A 19857-nucleotide genomic window follows, 5' to 3' on the forward strand; every position below is an offset into this window, starting at 1 on the left:
TCAAGGAGAAACTTTTATTCAAGTTTGAAATCATAAAGTTCAGAAAAAAAAGAGAAAAAAAGTTAGAAATAAAATGTTGAAGTCAGTGGTTTCTAATAATAGTAGCAGTAATGAAGTTGTGTGTTTCTTGTCCCAGATTTCAAAGGATGGCTTCCACTGACGCTGTTTGCATTGTTGTTGTCTTCGTCATCAGTCTTCACGTACTCCTCGCTTACGTTCATCCCAATCACCCTTTGACAGTTTGACGTAAATCTCAACAGGTAAAAAGCTTGACTAGTTGGAAGCCTAATAGCGGTACTGTAGGACCCATCAGACCTGTTTAAATAGAGTACACGGATGACATTGTCATTTTCCTTAACAATATGTTTTCTATTCAATATAATTAAAAGCGGATCATAAGCATACAATATGTGTCATTCATTCGTTTTAAATTATATTAAAAAGTGTACATTTTGTATTTTGATAAATTTTTTATATCTTTTTTTAAACATTAAAAATAATGAACATTTTCCAACTTGTTTAAGAAAGCAAATTCGGTAAATAAATATAATGCATATTGTCATAAAGAAATTGCCTTGTGTCAACAAAATCATTAAAAACTAAATAAATATACATTCTGTCGTTGGTTAATGTATGCCATATTTGTATTTCGTAAATTATTTTGTTCTGAGTTAGGCCGCATCTCTTATAGACGGTTTTACGGCATGTTTTGTTTTATCTATTCTACTGTTGAAGGCATTCGATTGTCTATTAAAATTGAAAACATCAACTTCATTTGACCTTAAATGGATAGTTATCTCATTGGTTATCGGCCTATCATTTGATACACCAGACGCGCGTTTCGTCTATATAAGACACATACGTCAAAATAGTTAGAAAGCTAAACAAATACAAAGTTGAAGACCGTAGATGATCCAAAATTCCCAAATGTTGTTCCAAATACGGCTAAGATAAGATATGCCTGTCATAAGAAAATCTTTAGTTATATTCTTAGAAATAGATAGATAGATACCTGCAACAGTAATTTATCCTGGTATTTCTGTCGTATGTTCCACTGGGTAGTACTCCACTTTTGTCGTTAGCATTATTAGAGTCCTCATCATCCCAAAAAATACTTCCGGTACTAAATCCTACAATACACTATAAATTTACTTCTTTGTATATGTTACATAGAATAAAGGAGACTGTATACGAAACCATGAAGTTCATCTTCGATCAAAGAAGTTTTCAGATGATTAATAAACTTACGGTAGATACCAGTATCATATGCGAGTTTCGTCAACAAAAAACTCTCGGTAAGCACTGAAAATGGCAAACATAAACATAAATGCCTATTTAGGTTTTCTGCCTTTGTTAAAATATTGTGTTTTGTTAAATAAATTCATGTGAACATTAACTGCTGAAGGTTATATAATAATCACATGATGGTCATATTGGTCATGTTTGTCCGACTGAGATTCATGTACTGTAAATAACTGAAGAAATATCCAATTGGAAAAATTCAGAGATGGTCACACTATTGTAGAGTTGAATGCCCAGTGAATTTATTAATGATAATTTTTTAAATTAATATATTGATGAACCATGAATGAATAGTTTTCTGAAATAATATTTATATGAATGGACAAAAAGAAAAATCAATCAATAAATCAATCAATCAACAAATAATTGATTTAACGAATGAACAAGCGAATAATGGCATTACACAATAATTATCAATCATATATTTTAAATTTTAAATCACTCATCTCTTCAAAGATAAATCGTACAGAGCTGGCATAACATATACAATAAAAATATATCATTTTCATGTGCGATGACATGCGTAAACAAATATCTGATACGTACCAGAGGGACAATATGAGCCATATTTGAGGATACAGTAATTTCCTTTCGGCCATGATACTGACCCACTGTATGTGTTTTTAGTACAGTAATACATCTTTGTGTTCCTACCAAAGGATCCTAAAAATAACAACAGATGCAAAATAACCAATGACTGGTACACAGATGTATTGTCTGATGTTTTAATTGTTATCTTACAAATTAAATGGATATACAAACTATGTTCCGAACATAAAAGGAAGATAAAAACTGAAAGGAAAACAAATTAACAAAAAAATGTGGTGTTGATAAATTATTTCAAATGTTTTTTGTTTACTAATACATAAATTATTTCTTTTGCTTGATTATAAAAAGTAAAATGACAAGACTAGTTACTGACATAATATGTAAGAGTACTCGGTCTGAATAAATACATATAAAAGTTTTGACTGCTTACCTTCAAAGTGATGAGGACTGCTCACAGAATTTTGATTATTTTTATCTTCGTTGTCTTGGTGTCGCCATCCTATTTGCCAGTTAGACGGACATCCAGATTGTGGCTTTATTAAGGTATATGTACCAGAAGGCCAACTTACTGCAAAAATAGAATTATAAAAAGAAACTAATACAATGTATAATTCAAATGACCGACATACTTGCACGTATATTTGTTTACATTATCCGGGGAAATTACTAAACACGCTCTATAACAATTCATTTTATAAAATAAAAAAACAAGAAAAATAAATATTTTGTCATACCTTTACTTATTTGATGCATATATAAAATGAACTTTAATAGTTATTTGAAGTAGGGTGGTAATTCGTCTCATTTTCGATCATTCCATATCCATATCGTTATATTTAATATTTATAAATATTTTCTGAATTCAAACATGCAAAATGTAATTACCTGCCATAACTGTTGGAAGAAGGAAAATCAACGTCCATGTAGACATCATCTTTTTAAATAATCTGGGGTCTTGTGGGCTATACAATATGAAAAACAGTATTAAATATATCACTCAAAACACAATGGGTGTAAGCTATATGGACGTTTCTTTAGTGGTTATAACTCTTCAAATTTTCCATGAAACATATATGTTCATTATGAAGAGAGTAATTACATCGATGTTTGTTACAATTAAATGAATGTTTATCTATGGAAAAATGTATATCTATGGAAAAATACGAGTTAGAAATAAATTTTTAACCACCCAGCTTAAATTTAAACAGTTTCCGCACACATGTTACATAAAAGAGATAACAGCAATTACCAAAAGTATTAAAAAGTACAACCGACCTCACCAACCACCGACCTTTTCTATAAGACAGACGATGAACAAGAACAAAACACAGTCCATATATCATAAATACTTGTAACAGTGATAAACCGAAAATACGATATGACTTTTCTCATTGTCGAAGGCCGTACGGTAACAAATACTTGCTCAAATTCTATTCATCATAACTCTAGCAGCAACTGTTCAGTTGCCTCATTTTAAATTATACCACATCTGCTTATTTCTATATATAAACGTGCAAAATGGGATAAGGTTAAAAAAAACTTCATATAAAAGAAACTGAATTATAAAGAACAAATATCGCTTTAATTTCAAATGAGTAAAATAAAAATTCAATACTTACAAGCCTTCCAGACAGTAAATAGTTTTGAATTTGGATTTTCTTATTTTATACTATCATTAGGGGGAAAATTGACCAATGAAACTACAGATAAAAACCTATGTCTGTTTCTTAACCTATGTCGTCAATTTGTTTGGCCCTGTATCAAAGAAACTATAATATTTGTACACTGAGGTGACTTTAACTGAGTGAAGGTCAATACAAATTACGAAAAGAGATAATAATAATAATAATTAAAACAAGAGGCTCTAAAGAGCCTGTGTCGTTAATCTTGGTCTATGTGCATATCTGTCACAGATAGATTCATGACCCAAATAAAATATGTTTTGGTGATGGTGATGTGTTTGTAGATCTTATTTTACTGAACATTCTTGCTGTTTACAATTATCTCTATCTATAATGAACTGGGCCCAGTTGTTACAGTGGAAATTATTTTGTAAAAACTTACAAAAATGTACAAAAGTGTTGAAAATTGTTGAAAATTTACTATAAAAGGCATTATATAATGACTATATAAGTACCTATAACGGTTTACTTTTATAAATTGTTATTTAGACGAAGAGTTGTCTTATTGGAACTCATACCACATCTTTCTATATATATCTAATGACTCCTTAAAGGGTCAATTGACCATTTTGATCAAGCTGACTGATTTGTGCATTGTAGGTCTTACATTATTGCTGTTTACAAATTATATCTACCTATAATAATATTCAAGATAACAACTAAAGGCTTCAAAATGTTCCTTTAAATTACCAATTCAGGGACCGCAACCCAACAAAAAGATGCGGGATTGGTCTGAAAATTTAAGGGCATATACATCTCGATCTAATAAACAATTTAATTTCATCAGATTTGCTCTAAATGCTGCGATTTGATATAAGGGAAAAACTGCATTCTACCCTTTTTGTACTATTTTTAGCCATGTCAGCAAATCTGGTTTTTGGGCGTGGTCATCTGAACATTCATTTTTTTTAAACTAGATACCCTACTGATGATTGTGGACAATATTTGTTACATTTGTCTTAGTTTTGGTCATGTTGACTTATTTGTAGATTCTACTTTGCTGAGCATTATTGCTGTTTACAGTTTATTTCATCTATAATAATATTCAAGATAATAACCAATAAAGGCAAAATTTCCTAAACATTACCAATAATGGGGCAGCAATCAAACAACGGGTAGTTCGATTCATCTAAAAATTTCAGGGTAGAAAGATCTTGACCTGATAAATAATTTTACCCCATGTCAGATTTGCTCTAAATGCTTTGGTTTCTGAGATATTAGCCAAAATCTACATTTTACCCCTATGTTCTATTTTTGGCCTTGGCGGCCGTCTTGGTTGTTTGGCCAGGTAGTCGGCAATTATTTTTTTTAAACTAGATACTCCAATGATGATTGTGGCCAAGTTTGATTAAATTTCGACCAATAGTTTCAGAGAAGAGGATTTTTGTAAAAGTTAACGACAATCTTATCAAAATAAGTTCTCATCACTTGCTCCTCGATTTTTTATATGTCGCCGTGTGCACGCGACATATAAAAAATATAGGAGCAAGTGATGAGAACTTATTTTAATAAGATTGAGTAATAGACGACAGACGGCGGACGATGGACGACAGACGGCGACGACGGACTCCAAGTGATGAGTAAAAACTCAATTGGCCCTTTGGGTCTGGTTAGTCAAAAATGATACTTTGAAAGTAGGCTGAAATGACGGTAAACGAGTGTTTCGATGGAGTTTACAGAATAGTGATTAATAGGCGAAAATAAACAGAAAAAAATCTAAAGAATACTGAAATCGTGAAAAAAAAGAATACAGACAAGTTTTCTGCTAGATTAAAAAAAAAGTCAAATAACTGAAACACCGTACTCCAAGGGAAATTCAAACGGAAAGTCCTTAATGAAATTGCAAAATCAAAAACATAACAATCGAACGAACGAACGGAAAACAACTGATGGTACAGACATAATAAGTACAAAAAGTGAATTAAACCTGGTTTTATAGCTATCTAGAACTCACACTTGCATGACAGTCGCATGGAATACATACCATTATATTGACAACAATGTATGGGCAAAACAAAAAGACAGAGAAACAATAGGTAAACAAATCAATTTGATACAGCAGAGAACATTATGTCATAATCTTAATCACGATGAAACAGAAGACTAGACTGAGTTAAACAAAAAAAAATGGCATTTACATTTGTATATACTATCTAGACAAAGTATATGAACAAAACATATCACAATAACGCATTGGCTGTAAATGTAAATACTCCACCATTGTGTTATTATGCTATTGTAGAATAATATTAACAAAAATTATAGTTTAAAATGGACTCCCTTTAAACTGTATACCTTACAACAAAATTATTTTCTTTTACATGTGTACATTATTCTATTTAGCTGCTTTTGTTCAGTTAATTTTTTTTTTATTTTTTTTTTTTTTGACATCTCACAACAGTATACTACTACTAGTATTGCCTTTATTTATAATATTTATTTTGTATTTATTCGTTCCTTATATGTTATATGTGTTCATATGTCTTTTGATGAGTTATACCATTTTAAATGATATTTTATAGAGTGTCGTTCTATACTGTGAAGTTTCGCTATTGTTTCAGATTAGGGTGAAGGTTGGTAGCTATTAAAACGTTTATTATGTACCTGTCCTAAGTCAGGAATATGAAGTTCAGTAGTTATCGTTTGTTGAAGGGGTTCATATGTGTTTCTCGTTTCTCGTTTTTTTAATAGATTATATCGTTTATTTCACCGCTTGAATGGTTTTTCACTGGTCAAATTTGGGGCTCTCTGTCCCGTGTTAAAGACCGTACTTTGACTAATAATAATGATTTACTTTTACAAATTGCGATTTGGACAAAGTGTTGTCTCATTGGCACACATACCATATCTTCATATATCTATATCTATAGACAGTGAAGGTTAAAAATATACAAAGACACATACAAAAAGTCGGGAAATGTATATGCGTGTGCTATGTTGTGGGGATTTATAATTCAAAAATTAAAATGGTCTTGTTTGTCATCGATTCAGGTTCTGAGATGACCGCTTATGTTAAATTCTATGTATAAGTCTAAAACTGAGGCGATGAAAACCGTTTCTGCTGTTTTCTTGAATTTCTAGTTCTGAAGGATATGTAAATGAATCCAAATCTGAAAAAAATGGATTTTTAATGGAAAGAATACTTATCAACATTTCTAAACATGACATTAAATGATCTGGCTTATTTGATCTCCTCGTGCGTGATAAGTGTCTAAAGGAACACCGATTCATATGAAAAAAAGGAAGAGGTTGAAAGGGAAAGGTACACGGTTCGTTTCTATATGAATGGTTCTAGAAATTTAAGGAACAAAGAAATGAAGACAATCCATCTAGATATACAATAGTCGCCAAGTGAATAATTAGGTACAAGTTAGATACTTCGTTACAAAACACATCTTGCGGATTATCTCAATAAAAATGCACAGAAAAACTCAAATGAAAGGAAGTCCGAGTTCTTTATTTTAACTTTAGAAACCTTTAAGCGTTTCTACTTTAACATTTCAGCTCAATACCTTATTTTCTTCTTGTGTATATGAACATATTTTCCTTATTTCAATTTTATCACAGTTTCGATTCTCAAGACTCACCAATGGCCCTAGAAAAGTTGGAAATCAAATCATTTACAGATTAAAAGCGTCGAAAAAAATCAGAAAGTTGTGACAAACCTATCTTATGCCTTCCATGCCTAAATAAAGACGGGAAAAACATCAGTGTTTCGAATGCTATGAATGTTTTATGAACAGTATACTAGTATTAAAAGAAAAAGATCCCGTAAAAGACATCATGTTATTAACATTGCAAAAAAAATGTTTATTCATGGTTTATGTGACGTATTAAAAATTTCTGACGTCAAACACTCTATTTTATTGTTTACTTAACGCATCAATGTAAATATAACGTAATTTGATAAGACTATCAATAAAGTGAGAGGGTTAGCGCTATAGAACAAGGTTTAATCCACCATTTTCTACATTTGAAAATGCCTGTACCAAGTCAGGAATATGACAGTTCTTGTCCATTCGTTTTTGATACGTTTTGTTATTTGATCTTGCCATGTGATTATGGACTTTCCGAATTGATTTTCCTCTAAGTTCAGCATTTTGTGAAATTACTTTTTACATGAAAATATTGTATAGGTAAAAAAATAAAGAAGATCAGTGACGGGATGAGGGTTGACAATTTAAATATATAACTAGCCATCGTGTCAAAAAGAGGATCAGTGACGGGATGAGGGCTGACAATTTAAATATATAACTAGCCATCTTGTCAAAAAGAGGACCAGTGACGAGATGAGGGCTGACAATTTAAATATATAACTTGCCATCATTTCAAAAAGAGGATCAGTGACGAGATGAGGGCTGACAATTTAAATATATAACTTGCCATCAGGTCAAAAAGAGGACCAGTGACGAGATGAGGGCTGACAATTTAAATATATAACTAGCCATCATGTCAAAAAGAGGATCAGTGACGAGATGAGGGCTGACAATTTAAATATATAACTTGCCATCAGGTCAAAAAGAGGACCAGTGACGAGATGAGGGCTGAAAATTTAAATATATAACTTGCCATCATGTCAGAAAGAGGATCAATCAGTGAAGGGATGAGAGCTGACAATTTAAATATATAACTTGCCATCATGTCAAAAAGAGGATCAGTGACGAGATGACGGCTGACAAATATAACTTGCCATCATGTCAAAAAGAGGATCAGTGACGGGATGAGGGCTGACAATTTAAATATATAACTTGCCATCATGTCACTTCGCAGCAAACAATTAACTTATCCGTGAAATTGATTCAAAGATTAATGATTAAAACAAAATCTAAAAAAAAAATATTGTAATGTAAAAAGACATTGAGAGCAACCTTCACAAAGATGGCCTATATTAAATGGTGTCTGGAAAACCGGGATTACATGTGGTTTGTAAAGATACAAACAATGACAAATATATGTTATTCCATCATCCGCATCTAATACTTGGTACAACAAAATACTTTCCGCTTTATCTAAAACTGTAAATTAATATATGTCAAGAACATTTCAATTTTTTGCGTAAACAAAGAGTGAAATATATAAGGCCTTAGTAGGAAAGGAAATATAAAACAAACTATATATGATAATGCTATGCGATGTCCGAAACGTTCAGCAAAGACTTAACAATACTATTAACGATGCTAAAAAATAAATCATACACAAGAATATTATCAAAGAGACTCAAATGAATAACAATGTCATAAAAAAAACTGATATAGAGTAAAATTGAATTATAAATACCGAACTTCTACTTAAATTCTTATGTTGAATGGCAAAAATCAAAAGTTAAAACACTTCAGATGATTGGGAACAAACGGTCATATTCCTGATGGGGCAGACAGTATCTTATGTAGAAAATGATGGATTAAACTTTGGTTTATATCTATATATAAACCTCTCACTTGTATTACAGTCGCAAGGAATATAAACATGTACCAAATAAATTGACAACAATACGTGAGGAATACACATACAATAGCTAAAAATGTCAAATATTTGGACACAGCAGTCAACATGGTGTTATAACTTTATCAGTATAAAACAAATAACAAGTTCAAAAGAGAAAATCCTAATTGGCATATAGACACTTTTAAGACAAAGTGCATAAGCAAAATTATAGACAAGAATAGAAAAAAGGCAATAACACAATGGCGGCACTTTTTAATACCGAGCCACGCTCAACTCATATTATCAAAAATTAAAGGTTGAAAAAATAGAAAGACAAATAAAATTATTATCTAACAATAATGTTCTTTCATAAACACAAACTAATACAAGGTTAGAGTATTACAGAGTTTATTAAGTGTTCATTTTCTTTTTAATTCAACCAATGTTTTGTTAGTTGAGACTGTTACCATCGACTTCGACGTAAAAAGTAAAATCACAAAAATACTGAGTCCGAGTAAAATTCAGAAAGGAAAGTCCCTAGTCAAATGACAAAATCAACTGATAAAACACACCAAACGAATGGACAACAACTGTCATATTCCAGAACAAACCATATAATATTCTTCAATAGATTCATAGAATCAAAGATTACGACCGATGCCAATTCGCCTTTACAACAGGTTTGAAGATTTTAAAAGGCTGTACTAATGAAATGTTTATTGTAGAAGATCGGTATTATGCTCACTCTTCCGTCATTTCAATACTTACTCTACAGGTATATCTGTTTTTAGAATATTAACTTCTAAAACAAAAATTAATCTAATTTTTTTTTCTGTACCAAGCTACATTTTGTATTTTGATCATGTGATATTCTTTGTTGGCTCCCTTTTTTGTACGTCATATTCGAATAGCGCATTCTGTTGATCTACCAAAAATGTTTGATGCAACCTGTTTACTTTTATTTGTTGTTTTTTAATCATATATTTTTCTTAATTTTTAAAAACAAAAGCATTGGTTTACGTGTATTTCTAAATATATTCCATCGTTATGCTTGTGTTCGACGTAAATCACTTCCAAACTTGCACTTTTTACTGGCGAAACTTCGTTAACGAACAAACATTGTGACAAAGGTATCCCTTTGCAATATCTTGTATATATATCTGACTATGGAGCCTTATTTTCAATATACTAAGTATTCTGTCTGGGTATTTAAGTCTATAATTTTCATTGATTCTTCTTTTCAATGATCGAATGATTCCTCTTCTTGATATTAAACTTCATTCCATTGAAAAAAAGAAACAATCGACTTATCAATTAAAATAAATTTGAACTACTACAATTATCATAGGGATAATACAAGTGGACACAGTTTGACAAATAAGCTCATACAAATCAAACAAATGAAAACCAACTTTCAATTTTCTAACTTCGAACAGACATTTTCTTTTGAAGAAAATGGTGGATTAAACCTGATTTTATAGCTAGCTAAACATCTCAGCAAAACTAACAGACGTACCGGTAAAAGGTAAACATGCAAAAAATATTGGTGCAGCAGTTAATATTGTATAATAATCTTAAGCATTAAAAAATCTGTCAACAGCTCAAACTAAATGGCACATATAAACTCTTTACCAGTAAATGTATAACATTTAACGACATACCAGATTACACTGTCAACAAATCTATGTTTGCCTATTTGCCGATGATTGCGTTCGGTATATGCCCAAAAAAAACATAACAGAGATGCAGACATACTTCACGACGATCTGGAGTCACTACAAACATATGAGAATTGCATCCCAACAAATACTAAGACACACATCACCAACTAGAAAAAAACCTATAAGACAACCATATACATTCCATGTCCATTTGTTTGAGGAAGTTGAATCCGCAAAATATTTGGGAGAAAACATCCACTACACACTGGACTGGAATACCCACATCGACCTATGTTGTGCGGGGAGTCATTAACATCAGAATTATTTACAGAGAAAGATATACCAGTACTGCCGCAAATTCAAGATCTCTGCTATAAGAACATTGCAAGACAACAGATGGAGTATGTCAGCATCATATGGATACTAACAAGGCCAACAACATGTATTACCTAGAAATGGTTCGACGTTGGGCGTTGAGATTTGTAACTGGTGACTACTTGTATCAAACATTTTATAACAACTTCTAATGGTCAACTCTACAAAAGCGCAGAGCTATAAGTAGTTCATAATGATGTATCACATTGTCAACCTGCGGTTTGCAATATCAACATCCGTTAGTACTGAGTGTGAATTTGCATTGTTACATGTATGCGACGTGTCTCAGTATTATGTACATCCAACATTCATGTATTCATTTTTTATGTTTCAGTTATGATTTCGGTTCCATTATCTGTTCTCATTTACCGTTTGTAGTCCAAAAAATTATAAAATTCCCTTTCCATAATATCATTATCATGAAAATCCTTTGGAGAAGAATTGTGAAAATTATTAAAAAAAAAATCAATATTGCATGTTAGTTACGTAAGCGAGTCACTGTTTTTTTTATTATATCTTGTGGTGTTTGTCGTTTATTAAATATGTTCGTTGTTGTTCTGCAGATTGCATATTCTGTCTTCTAATATATTAAATGGTTGAGCGTTTATCTGTGATGAATGTTTTTGTGTGTTTGTGCTGTATTTCTGTCAAGATGGTTCAACCAACCATTTTTTCTTAAAATGTACTGTACCCAAGTCAGGAATATGGCAGTTGTTATCAAATAGCCTGTTTCTGTGTATATTAGTTTTTTTTGTTCAATTCAGTGTTCCTATTGTTCGTTTATTTTCTTATAGTTGATGTGTTTCCTCGGTTTTAGTCTGAAGCCGTGTTGTGGTATCGCTCAATTGATGTATGAACTTTGAACACCGGTACACTACTGTTGCCTTTATTGAATCAACCTTAGCAATCTGCAGTGGACATAACCAAATTTAAAGGTTGAAGCTAAATTAATCACTCGAAAAGCTTACACAATATATCCACACTTATCATAGATTTTTATCGGGGTTTTTTTCACTGCAAAAATTGCATTAGATTAAGATTTTGTAAAATAAAAGATTCATATTTTAAACATTGATACTATCATTCAATACAACTTTTCCTGAAATCATAATACTCTATTGAACAGTTTTGTTAATTTTCCAAGAATAATAATAGTAAATGTATGAAGAAATTCCAAAATATGTAGTCATTAACAAGCATAACATGTAAGTATCAAAATATTTATTATATATTTCAATTTATGCAAGTTGTTTTTTTTCTATTGTGATATTGGATACATTGTTCACTCCGAAAACAATCCTTTTCACCAATCAAACAGCTTCTTCAAGTAGCACTAGATCCCAATTTGGCAAACTCTGTTGTTGCATCTTCCATATTGACACTTGGATTTAAACTGGAGGTCTTTTTCTGCTTGAAGAAAAATCACAAGGCATTACCACAATTTTAATTATATATTAACTCTTCCTGCATAAGAACTCAAACAATACAAAAATAATCCTTTTAACAATAAAAATTTAGAAATCTTTTAATGTTGTCAAAAAGCTCCCATTATTATTTCTTTCTTTCCTTTACAATGTAACAGATGCATATCATACTAAACATCTCAAGTTTATATAATAATCTTGGGACCGTTAATGGTTAATTATACAGCACGAGTTTTGCTCATTGTTGAAGGTTTAATAGTAGTCTCCTTGGCATTCACATCGAATATCACAAATATCAACTCGACGCGGGTGTCACATGTAGAGCAGGATCTGCTTACCCTTCCGGAGCACCTGAGATAACAACCAGTTTTTGTGGGGGCCATGTTGCTTAGTCTTTAGTTTTCTTTGTTGTGTAATGTGTACTATTATTTGTCTGTTTGTCTTTGTCTTTTTCCTTTTTACCAGTTTGACTGTCCTTTTGGTATCGTTCGCCTCTCTTTGATGGTGTACTCCTTCTATTGAATTTTTGAAAAAAATCCCTAATTGGCAAAAAATGTTGGCTTTATATTCTATGACTATTGCATTTGGTCGCTACTACAGTCACGTGGATCTAAAAGGAATACTACTCAATAATATTGCCCACAATTGATAATACTTTATCTTATTTGTTAATTACCAATTAAGTGAGTTAGTTTTTATCATGTGTCTATCATGCATAGTTTTTGTTTTAATCTATGTATTCTTTATTTATCTAAATGAAGAAAGAGTCTTGATTTTTTTTATGAAACAAATGAAACTTCAATTTCTTAAAGTCAGAAACTACGAGCATAGTTGTATACTAAAATTAGTCAGTACAAAATGATTTTAAAGTTCAAATTAATTGAACTTTGAAAGTTGGGAAAGTTTAGGTCAATTTAGTATTTAACCTGATTACTTTCATTTATTTTCTATTTTTTTACCGTGTTTGATCTTCTTTTTAGTGACAAGGTAATTGAAATATGCAGGTAGCTAATTGCAATCACAAATATAACCTAAAGTTTGTACAGATCATCTGTGCATAAAAAATATGTTCACAGACATGATAATTGTTGGAACTTTATTTCAGGGGATGTAGATTCCTTATGGCGTAACTACAATCCCGTTCCCTTCTACGGATTATGACCTACCGGGTTAGACTATTTACTGAGTTTGCAATAACATGAGCAACACAATAGGTGCCACATGTCGAGCAGGATCTATTTACCCTTCCGGAGCACCTAAGATGAACTCCAGATTTTGTGGGGTTTGTGTTGCTTAGTTTTTAGCTATCTTTGCTGTGTTTTTGTGCTATTTTTTGTCTGTCTGTCCTTCTATTTTTTAGCCATGGCGTTGTCAGTTTATTTTCGATTTATGAGTGAATATTCCTTTGGTATCTTTCGTTCCTCTTCTTTAACATGTGATCTGGCTATTTCCTGTTGTTTGATGTTTACTTTTGACCTATTTTCAAATTCAGAACTGAAATGAACAGGATATAACGTTTTACTGTTGGGTACTTCCAAATTGATGTAATAAGTGACCTTGACCTTACCTGTGTATTCTTTACTGTTTTCTCTTCTTTTTTTGCATCGCCTATCATTTCTTCTCTCATTTCGTCAAACTTTTTATCTGCCTCTTCTGTTTTTGATTTATTATTTACATTTATCTGAAATATGATAAAAACAGTTCATCATATAACATAATTATAACACCTACTTGTTTCAACAGAGGTACTTAACATGACATATATTCTATGGAATACCAGAGCTGACTTTCAATAAAAAAATATGCATGCAAGTTTAATAGCATTGAGTTGATAATCACAGAAAACGATGATGATGACGTCACAGTATGCTCCTTTAGAATTCAACTGTTTTTTTATTATTGTTTGTAAACCAAAATGAATCAACGATACGACTTTGGTCTGAAATGCATTTACAGAGCGCTGTTGAAGAATAAAACAATACTAGGTGTATGCTTTTAGAATATTTGCGCAGAGTGCATTAATAAAATTACTCCTGTGAATTTTTAACAAAATAGACAAACTGCTTGAAGTCTCCGGGGACAATACAATACAAAACATAAATTAAAGAACGCATAACACCACGATCATGAAAGTGAAGAGGCGGAGGACAATTACACCAAAGTTTTGAAACAAATACGAAAAGATAAACAATAAGCCATAAAACTCCATAGAAATTAAAATACTGAGCATTACGATTTATAATTCTTACTTTCTAGGCACTGGCTACGGTTACATGGAAATGTAACAATAATAAAAATATTATTGTTACATTGGAGACTAATTGCCGGAATGCAAAGTTGGGTCAGGAACTGATAAATTACGAATGTAACAATAATTATTGAGGTTACGGTTACATTGCGTTATTGTTACATGAAAAACAGTAATTTACGATGGGACTAGTAATATGTACTAAATAATAAAAGTTAAAGACATTTATTTTATATTTACATTACATACCATTTATTTACTGTAATTTTTAATTTTTAATTTACAATGACAATTTCTACAAATCCAGTAAGTGGTTTTTAAAGTCCGACACATTTTTGATGAACGAAATTATGTCCTCCACGGATATGTGTACATACAGAAGTTCTTAATATTTAAGTTATAGTTAGCAAACTTTGCTTTTGATGTATTAATTTGTGTCAAGTTGTATAGCTGTATAATGAAATGTATGTCTTAATTTTTTGAAAATTGGTATAAAGTATAATGACAGTAATAAGAGTAGGTGTGCAGTTAAATACTTTAAAAAAAAAGTGAAACCATTGAACTATATTTTTCGCCTTTGAACTCCTAATGATGAGTAGTATCTTTAAGAACATCAAAACCATTAACACGTAAAACTATTCAAGTTATACACCATTTGTTGAACAATATTATACTATTGTATTATTTATAAGTATTACAAATATTGTATAGTACATATGAAAGAATTAAGCAATACAACTATAGAAGATTTAAGTTTAATAAATCTAGGGTGCATTGCTGTTTTTCATGTAACAATAACGTAATGTAACCGTAGCCTCAGTAGTTATTGTTACATTCGTAATTAATCGGTTCCTCGCCCAACTTTCATTCCGGCAATTAGTCTCCAATGTAACAATAATATTTTTATTATTGTTACATTTCCATGTAACCGTAGCCAGTGCCTACTTTCTATTGAACAAAAGTTTGAATACGCAATTCTTTGTTGCAAATTATACAGTTCAATCAATAATCACTACAAATGGAGGCAATAGCTGTAAAAAGTATGGTACTTTTTATAAACAATAAGAAGCGAAAGATGCAATTACAAAAGGTTACAATTAAGAATCACTAAAAAGAATAGGTTTACAATATAATGGAATTTTATCATGACGACTGCGAGAGGTTTAGCTAGCTATAAAACCAGGTTTAATCCACCATCTTCTACATAAGAAAATACCTGTACCAGGTGGGGGATATGACAGTTGTTAACCATTCGTTTGATGTGTTTGAGCTTTTGATTTTGCCCTTTGATTAGGGACTATCCGTTTAGAATTTTTTCTCGGGGTTCAGTATTTTTGTGATTTTACTTTTTACTTGATCCTGACTTTTTATTTGGCAAATATGTGAAATTTTTTAAATAGATTTTACTCACATGCTTTAAATTGGTTTTTACTGCTTGTGTCTTTGCCTTGTTGACACCTCCAGTTTTATTTGCCTTCTTTTGTTTTGGTTTTCGTCCTTGCTCTCTGGATCTCGCCATTTTCAGTTAAAACTAGAAAATGCAAATAAATTACTAATGTGCATTGCAGTGTTTAAACAGAGACATATAGTATTATATGTCTCTGGTTTAAAGAATTCATACTTCTAAAATCTCTTAATTTTCAACAGAATTACAATGCACAATGTTCCAAATATAGCAAGAACTTATGTTTTCACAAAACATTGTTCTTCCTATTTTCTCTATCTCACATCGACTGTATAACCAAAACAAATTACATCTTGTAGAAATGTATTCATTGATGCCCTAAAATATTTGGTACGAAGAAAAGGTAAGGGAGATAATTTTGTTGTCATTATTCTAAACTTGAAAATAACTCGTGTTAACTCCCTTTGAAATACGCATTAAAGTAAACTGCATCTTGAATAACGAGGTAGTATACAAATTATAAGTTGAAATGAATATACATAGTAGTTTGTTCGTTCGTCTGTCTATTCGTTCGTTTGGTTTTCGATCATTGTTAATCATTATACGTTAGCTGCAACCTGTAATATTTCCTAACGAATAGATCATATGATTTACAAGCAAAGTGCGACCATATTTCGATGATTGGGAAAATAAATTACTGTATCACTGATGTACAATTAACACTGCAAAAGAAAAGCCCATGAACGTGATTGGTCATGTAGTGTTCAACGAGTACATCTGTCCGCGTTGGGTTTTTTCTTTACATTAAAGAAGTTACTTTGATTTAAAGAGATATGTTGAAAATAAAAATTGTAGATCATTGCAATTATATTATAATTATAATTGTATTTTCTGCATCGTATCAAACGTTCTTGTATAATGTTTTCCATTTGTTATATCTGAACTTTTTATAACTTGCTATTTGCTATGCGGTCATTGGTTTTGCTCATTGTTGGAGACCCTATTGTTTCCCTTTGACCTATAATTTCTACGTCATCTGGTCTCTAATGTAAAGTAATTTTGTTGGCAATCATATCACATCTTATTATTTTATACTACTTGGGATTCATTTTGATTCGTTTGGTACCAATTTTAGTGGAATTCGTCCTCTAAGGAACTACGAAATTTAAGGTTCAACGAATTTCATATTTTTCATAGAAATGTATGCAGGCTTTAGCTTAAAAACACGAAATCTACTATCCACGAACATTTCATTTAGTTTGTAAAAATTAAATTGTTAACGTTATAGCAAACTTTTCATTCACGTTACTCGAATTCAAAGTTCCAATATCCCATCGGACGTAATACTGATGTGTGCGTTTAACATCAATATAAGCAAAAATGATTCCTCCCATAGAGGTCAAAAATTGTAAAAGTTCTATACCGCGGCTAGTAGTTGAATACATTTTTCAAATATTCTTCAAACACCTTTGTGTTTTACTATCAAAGAAATTTGTAAAAAAGGCGTATTTGAATCATTTGAAATTATAATTTAAACTTTTCATTTAACCATTTAACAAAAAAGGAACAACAGACAAATATTTGAACAATTTTGTATGAACAACCATTACAGAGTGAACTTCACAGCAAATTGAAGTTTTACAAAGATTCCAGTATGTTCCCCGTATATCAAATGTCCACTTAATAACATGTTTACCTTCAAAAACATAACTATTTGTTCTGATTAATGGGCTTATTTCAACACTTAAGATTCGTTTTTCTGATGTCTTGAACAGTATAGCCTTTCGTAGTTCTAAAAAATTAGAAATGATTTACAATAGATGTCGATAAAGGTTAGGTCGTAAGTCATGGATGGATTAACCAAGGTCAAATTTCATTCATAAAATTAAATTTGATAGCAAAAATTTTAAACCTACATTTTGTAGACGTTCTATCTGATAACTTAACAATGGTCACTAAACAGTGGTGGTCGGATCTGTCAAGATGGCACGTATAGTGTTTATTTTATCTAATGACAAAATCAGTGCTCTACTCATATAGCAATTCATTGAACATATATTTATTTATTTTTCACTTCAAATCGTTTAGTTGTAGAAATGTTTTGGTGTCAAAAATCTCGACAAAATGTGTGTACTTTTCAGAAACATTTAAGGACAAGTATCTCCTTCTTATAACGAAAACAATTGCAATGTCAATCACTAATTTGCAAAACAAGAATATAAACAAATATAGAATTCCATGAAAATTTCTGTAAAGCAGTTGTGCCCTTTTTTCCTTTATGAGGGGCCTGATGGATTATTTTCGTTCTTCGTGATCGGCGCATTTTCGCTATCGTAATCCGTTTTTCTACAGATTTTTTTTCGTGATCCGTGATCATGGAAATATATTTTATGTGAATCGTGATTGAGAAAAAAATGCTCGTGAATCGTGATGAGATCCACCCCATCAGGCCCCCTTATGAGATGTAAGCCGTTCCTGCTATCTTCAACTCAATCTTACGTTGCATCGATTGAGTTGAAACGCCAAAAAAAAAGGGAGCAACCAGTAACATAATTATATAAACTTGATTCAGTCTGACCAAAATTTATTGTAAATTACAGGTGTTCCACAAGGTGTGTAACACCTCACTTTTATGTTGAGTATATGACATACTGTACAGCTTTTAAGGGTGTTTCTTGTGCCATCATTGATAGAGACCAGGCGACGCTGCTGAGTAGCTGTTGGGTAAGGATCTGACCTTGTTTCATAGGAGCCTTGACCATTATAAGGAATTAATCAATATATCAAGAATTAATTACATTTCTGTAAAGTTAAATATATTGCTCAACTTATGAATTGTAGCCTGTCACGTATTTTTTTTAGAATGCACACGTGTATCTTACTTTGTTAATAAAAGCTTCACCAATATAACTTATTTTATTATCCCTATCAAGGATTTTTATTGTAAAAACTATAAAAGAAAAATCTCCACCCCATGCCTAACAATAAAAAAGACATATAAAGACATAATTATTTGACTGAATGAAATTGTAACCATTTGACAAACGATTTCATTACAAGCAGTTAATACTGTGATACTTTTACTATACCAATTAGGCTATTATCGGATTTCTTGTCTAAAACAGGACAAACAGTTCTGTGTGTGTGATTGTACTATTGTAAATGAACCTGCGCAACACATACACAGTCTGGTGCAAAAGTTATTAACTATACTTTTCAATAGACTTTGAAATATATGTGTTGCCCCAGTCTTCAAATTAAGTTGCTAATATACATCAGTTGATACAATAACTCATTAAAACAAGTTAAAAACATCGTAGAATGATAAGTGGGTCCAATGCATACACTAGAAACCTGATAGGGGCGGGCAAATGCATACCACAGATACATGATAGGACCTATATGCATACATCAGAAACATAAATGGGGCCAATATATTCCATTCACACATGCTGGGGTCAAAGAGATAGTTCACGAGTGCTTGAATGGATTCGTAAAGTCGGCTCGGGGAATTCAACTTGTTGTTGTAATGCATACCATAGACACATGATAGGAGCATATGCCTAAGCATTGTCATATTTCTATTCATCTTCAAACGGTACAGTTACATGTCTGAATACACAATTTTACAATGTCATTCTTAATATGATTCTTGATGAATACAAAGAAATGGAGGAATACATTAATGAAACAACAAAAAAATATTGTTCCTGACAAGCATCGAACCATTAAGAAACTAAATTTCATGACTCCAATCATATTTAGAAGCAAGAATATGTATCTCTCT

The 19857-nt window shown here is 31.4% G+C and overlaps 2 protein-coding genes across 6 annotated transcripts in view; both read right to left on the reverse strand.

The window, feature by feature from the left end:
• On the reverse strand, positions 1–2823 carry LOC134723760 (uncharacterized). Its single transcript, XM_063587309.1, has 5 exons — positions 2737–2823; positions 2282–2419; positions 1849–1965; positions 1013–1130; positions 1–315 (listed from the first exon to the last, which is right to left on the reverse strand). The coding sequence occupies exons 1-5, from the start codon at positions 2783–2785 to the stop codon at positions 93–95; spliced, it is 645 nt and encodes a 214-aa protein (XP_063443379.1). The 5' UTR covers positions 2786–2823; the 3' UTR covers positions 1–92.
• Positions 2824–12199: 9376 nt separating this feature from the next.
• LOC134721901 (uncharacterized) overlaps positions 12200–19857 on the reverse strand; it is a 33595-nt gene continuing 25937 nt past the window's right edge. For 2 of the 5 annotated variants that reach the window (XM_063585180.1, XM_063585181.1), the window contains exons 3-5: positions 16077–16196; positions 13985–14098; positions 12200–12403 (exon numbers count right to left, since the gene is read on the reverse strand). In XM_063585180.1, coding sequence (XP_063441250.1) covers positions 12317–12403; positions 13985–14098; positions 16077–16184 — 309 coding nt within the window. In that variant the 5' untranslated portion in view covers positions 16185–16196 and the 3' untranslated portion in view covers positions 12200–12316. Of the gene's footprint in view, positions 12404–13984; positions 14099–16076; positions 16197–16420; positions 16441–17766; positions 17906–19857 lie in introns of those variants that run through there. The other 3 variants (XM_063585182.1, XM_063585183.1, XM_063585184.1) reach the window with 3 other exon arrangements.

Source organism: Mytilus trossulus, chromosome 6, assembly GCF_036588685.1.
Source record: "Mytilus trossulus isolate FHL-02 chromosome 6, PNRI_Mtr1.1.1.hap1, whole genome shotgun sequence".
NCBI classification, from domain to species: domain Eukaryota; kingdom Metazoa; phylum Mollusca; class Bivalvia; order Mytilida; family Mytilidae; genus Mytilus; species Mytilus trossulus.

Coding starts and splice junctions, on each gene's coding strand:
- LOC134723760 (XM_063587309.1), bottom strand. CDS start 2,785: ATGATGTCTACATGGACGTTGATTTTCCTTCTTCCAACAGTTATGGCA. Junction 2,420..2,736: donor TCTTCCAACAGTTATGGCAG/GTAATTACATTT, acceptor CTATTTTTGCAG/TAAGTTGGCCTTCTGGTACA. Junction 316..1,012: donor AGGATAAATTACTGTTGCAG/GTATCTATCTAT, acceptor CTATTTAAACAG/GTCTGATGGGTCCTACAGTA.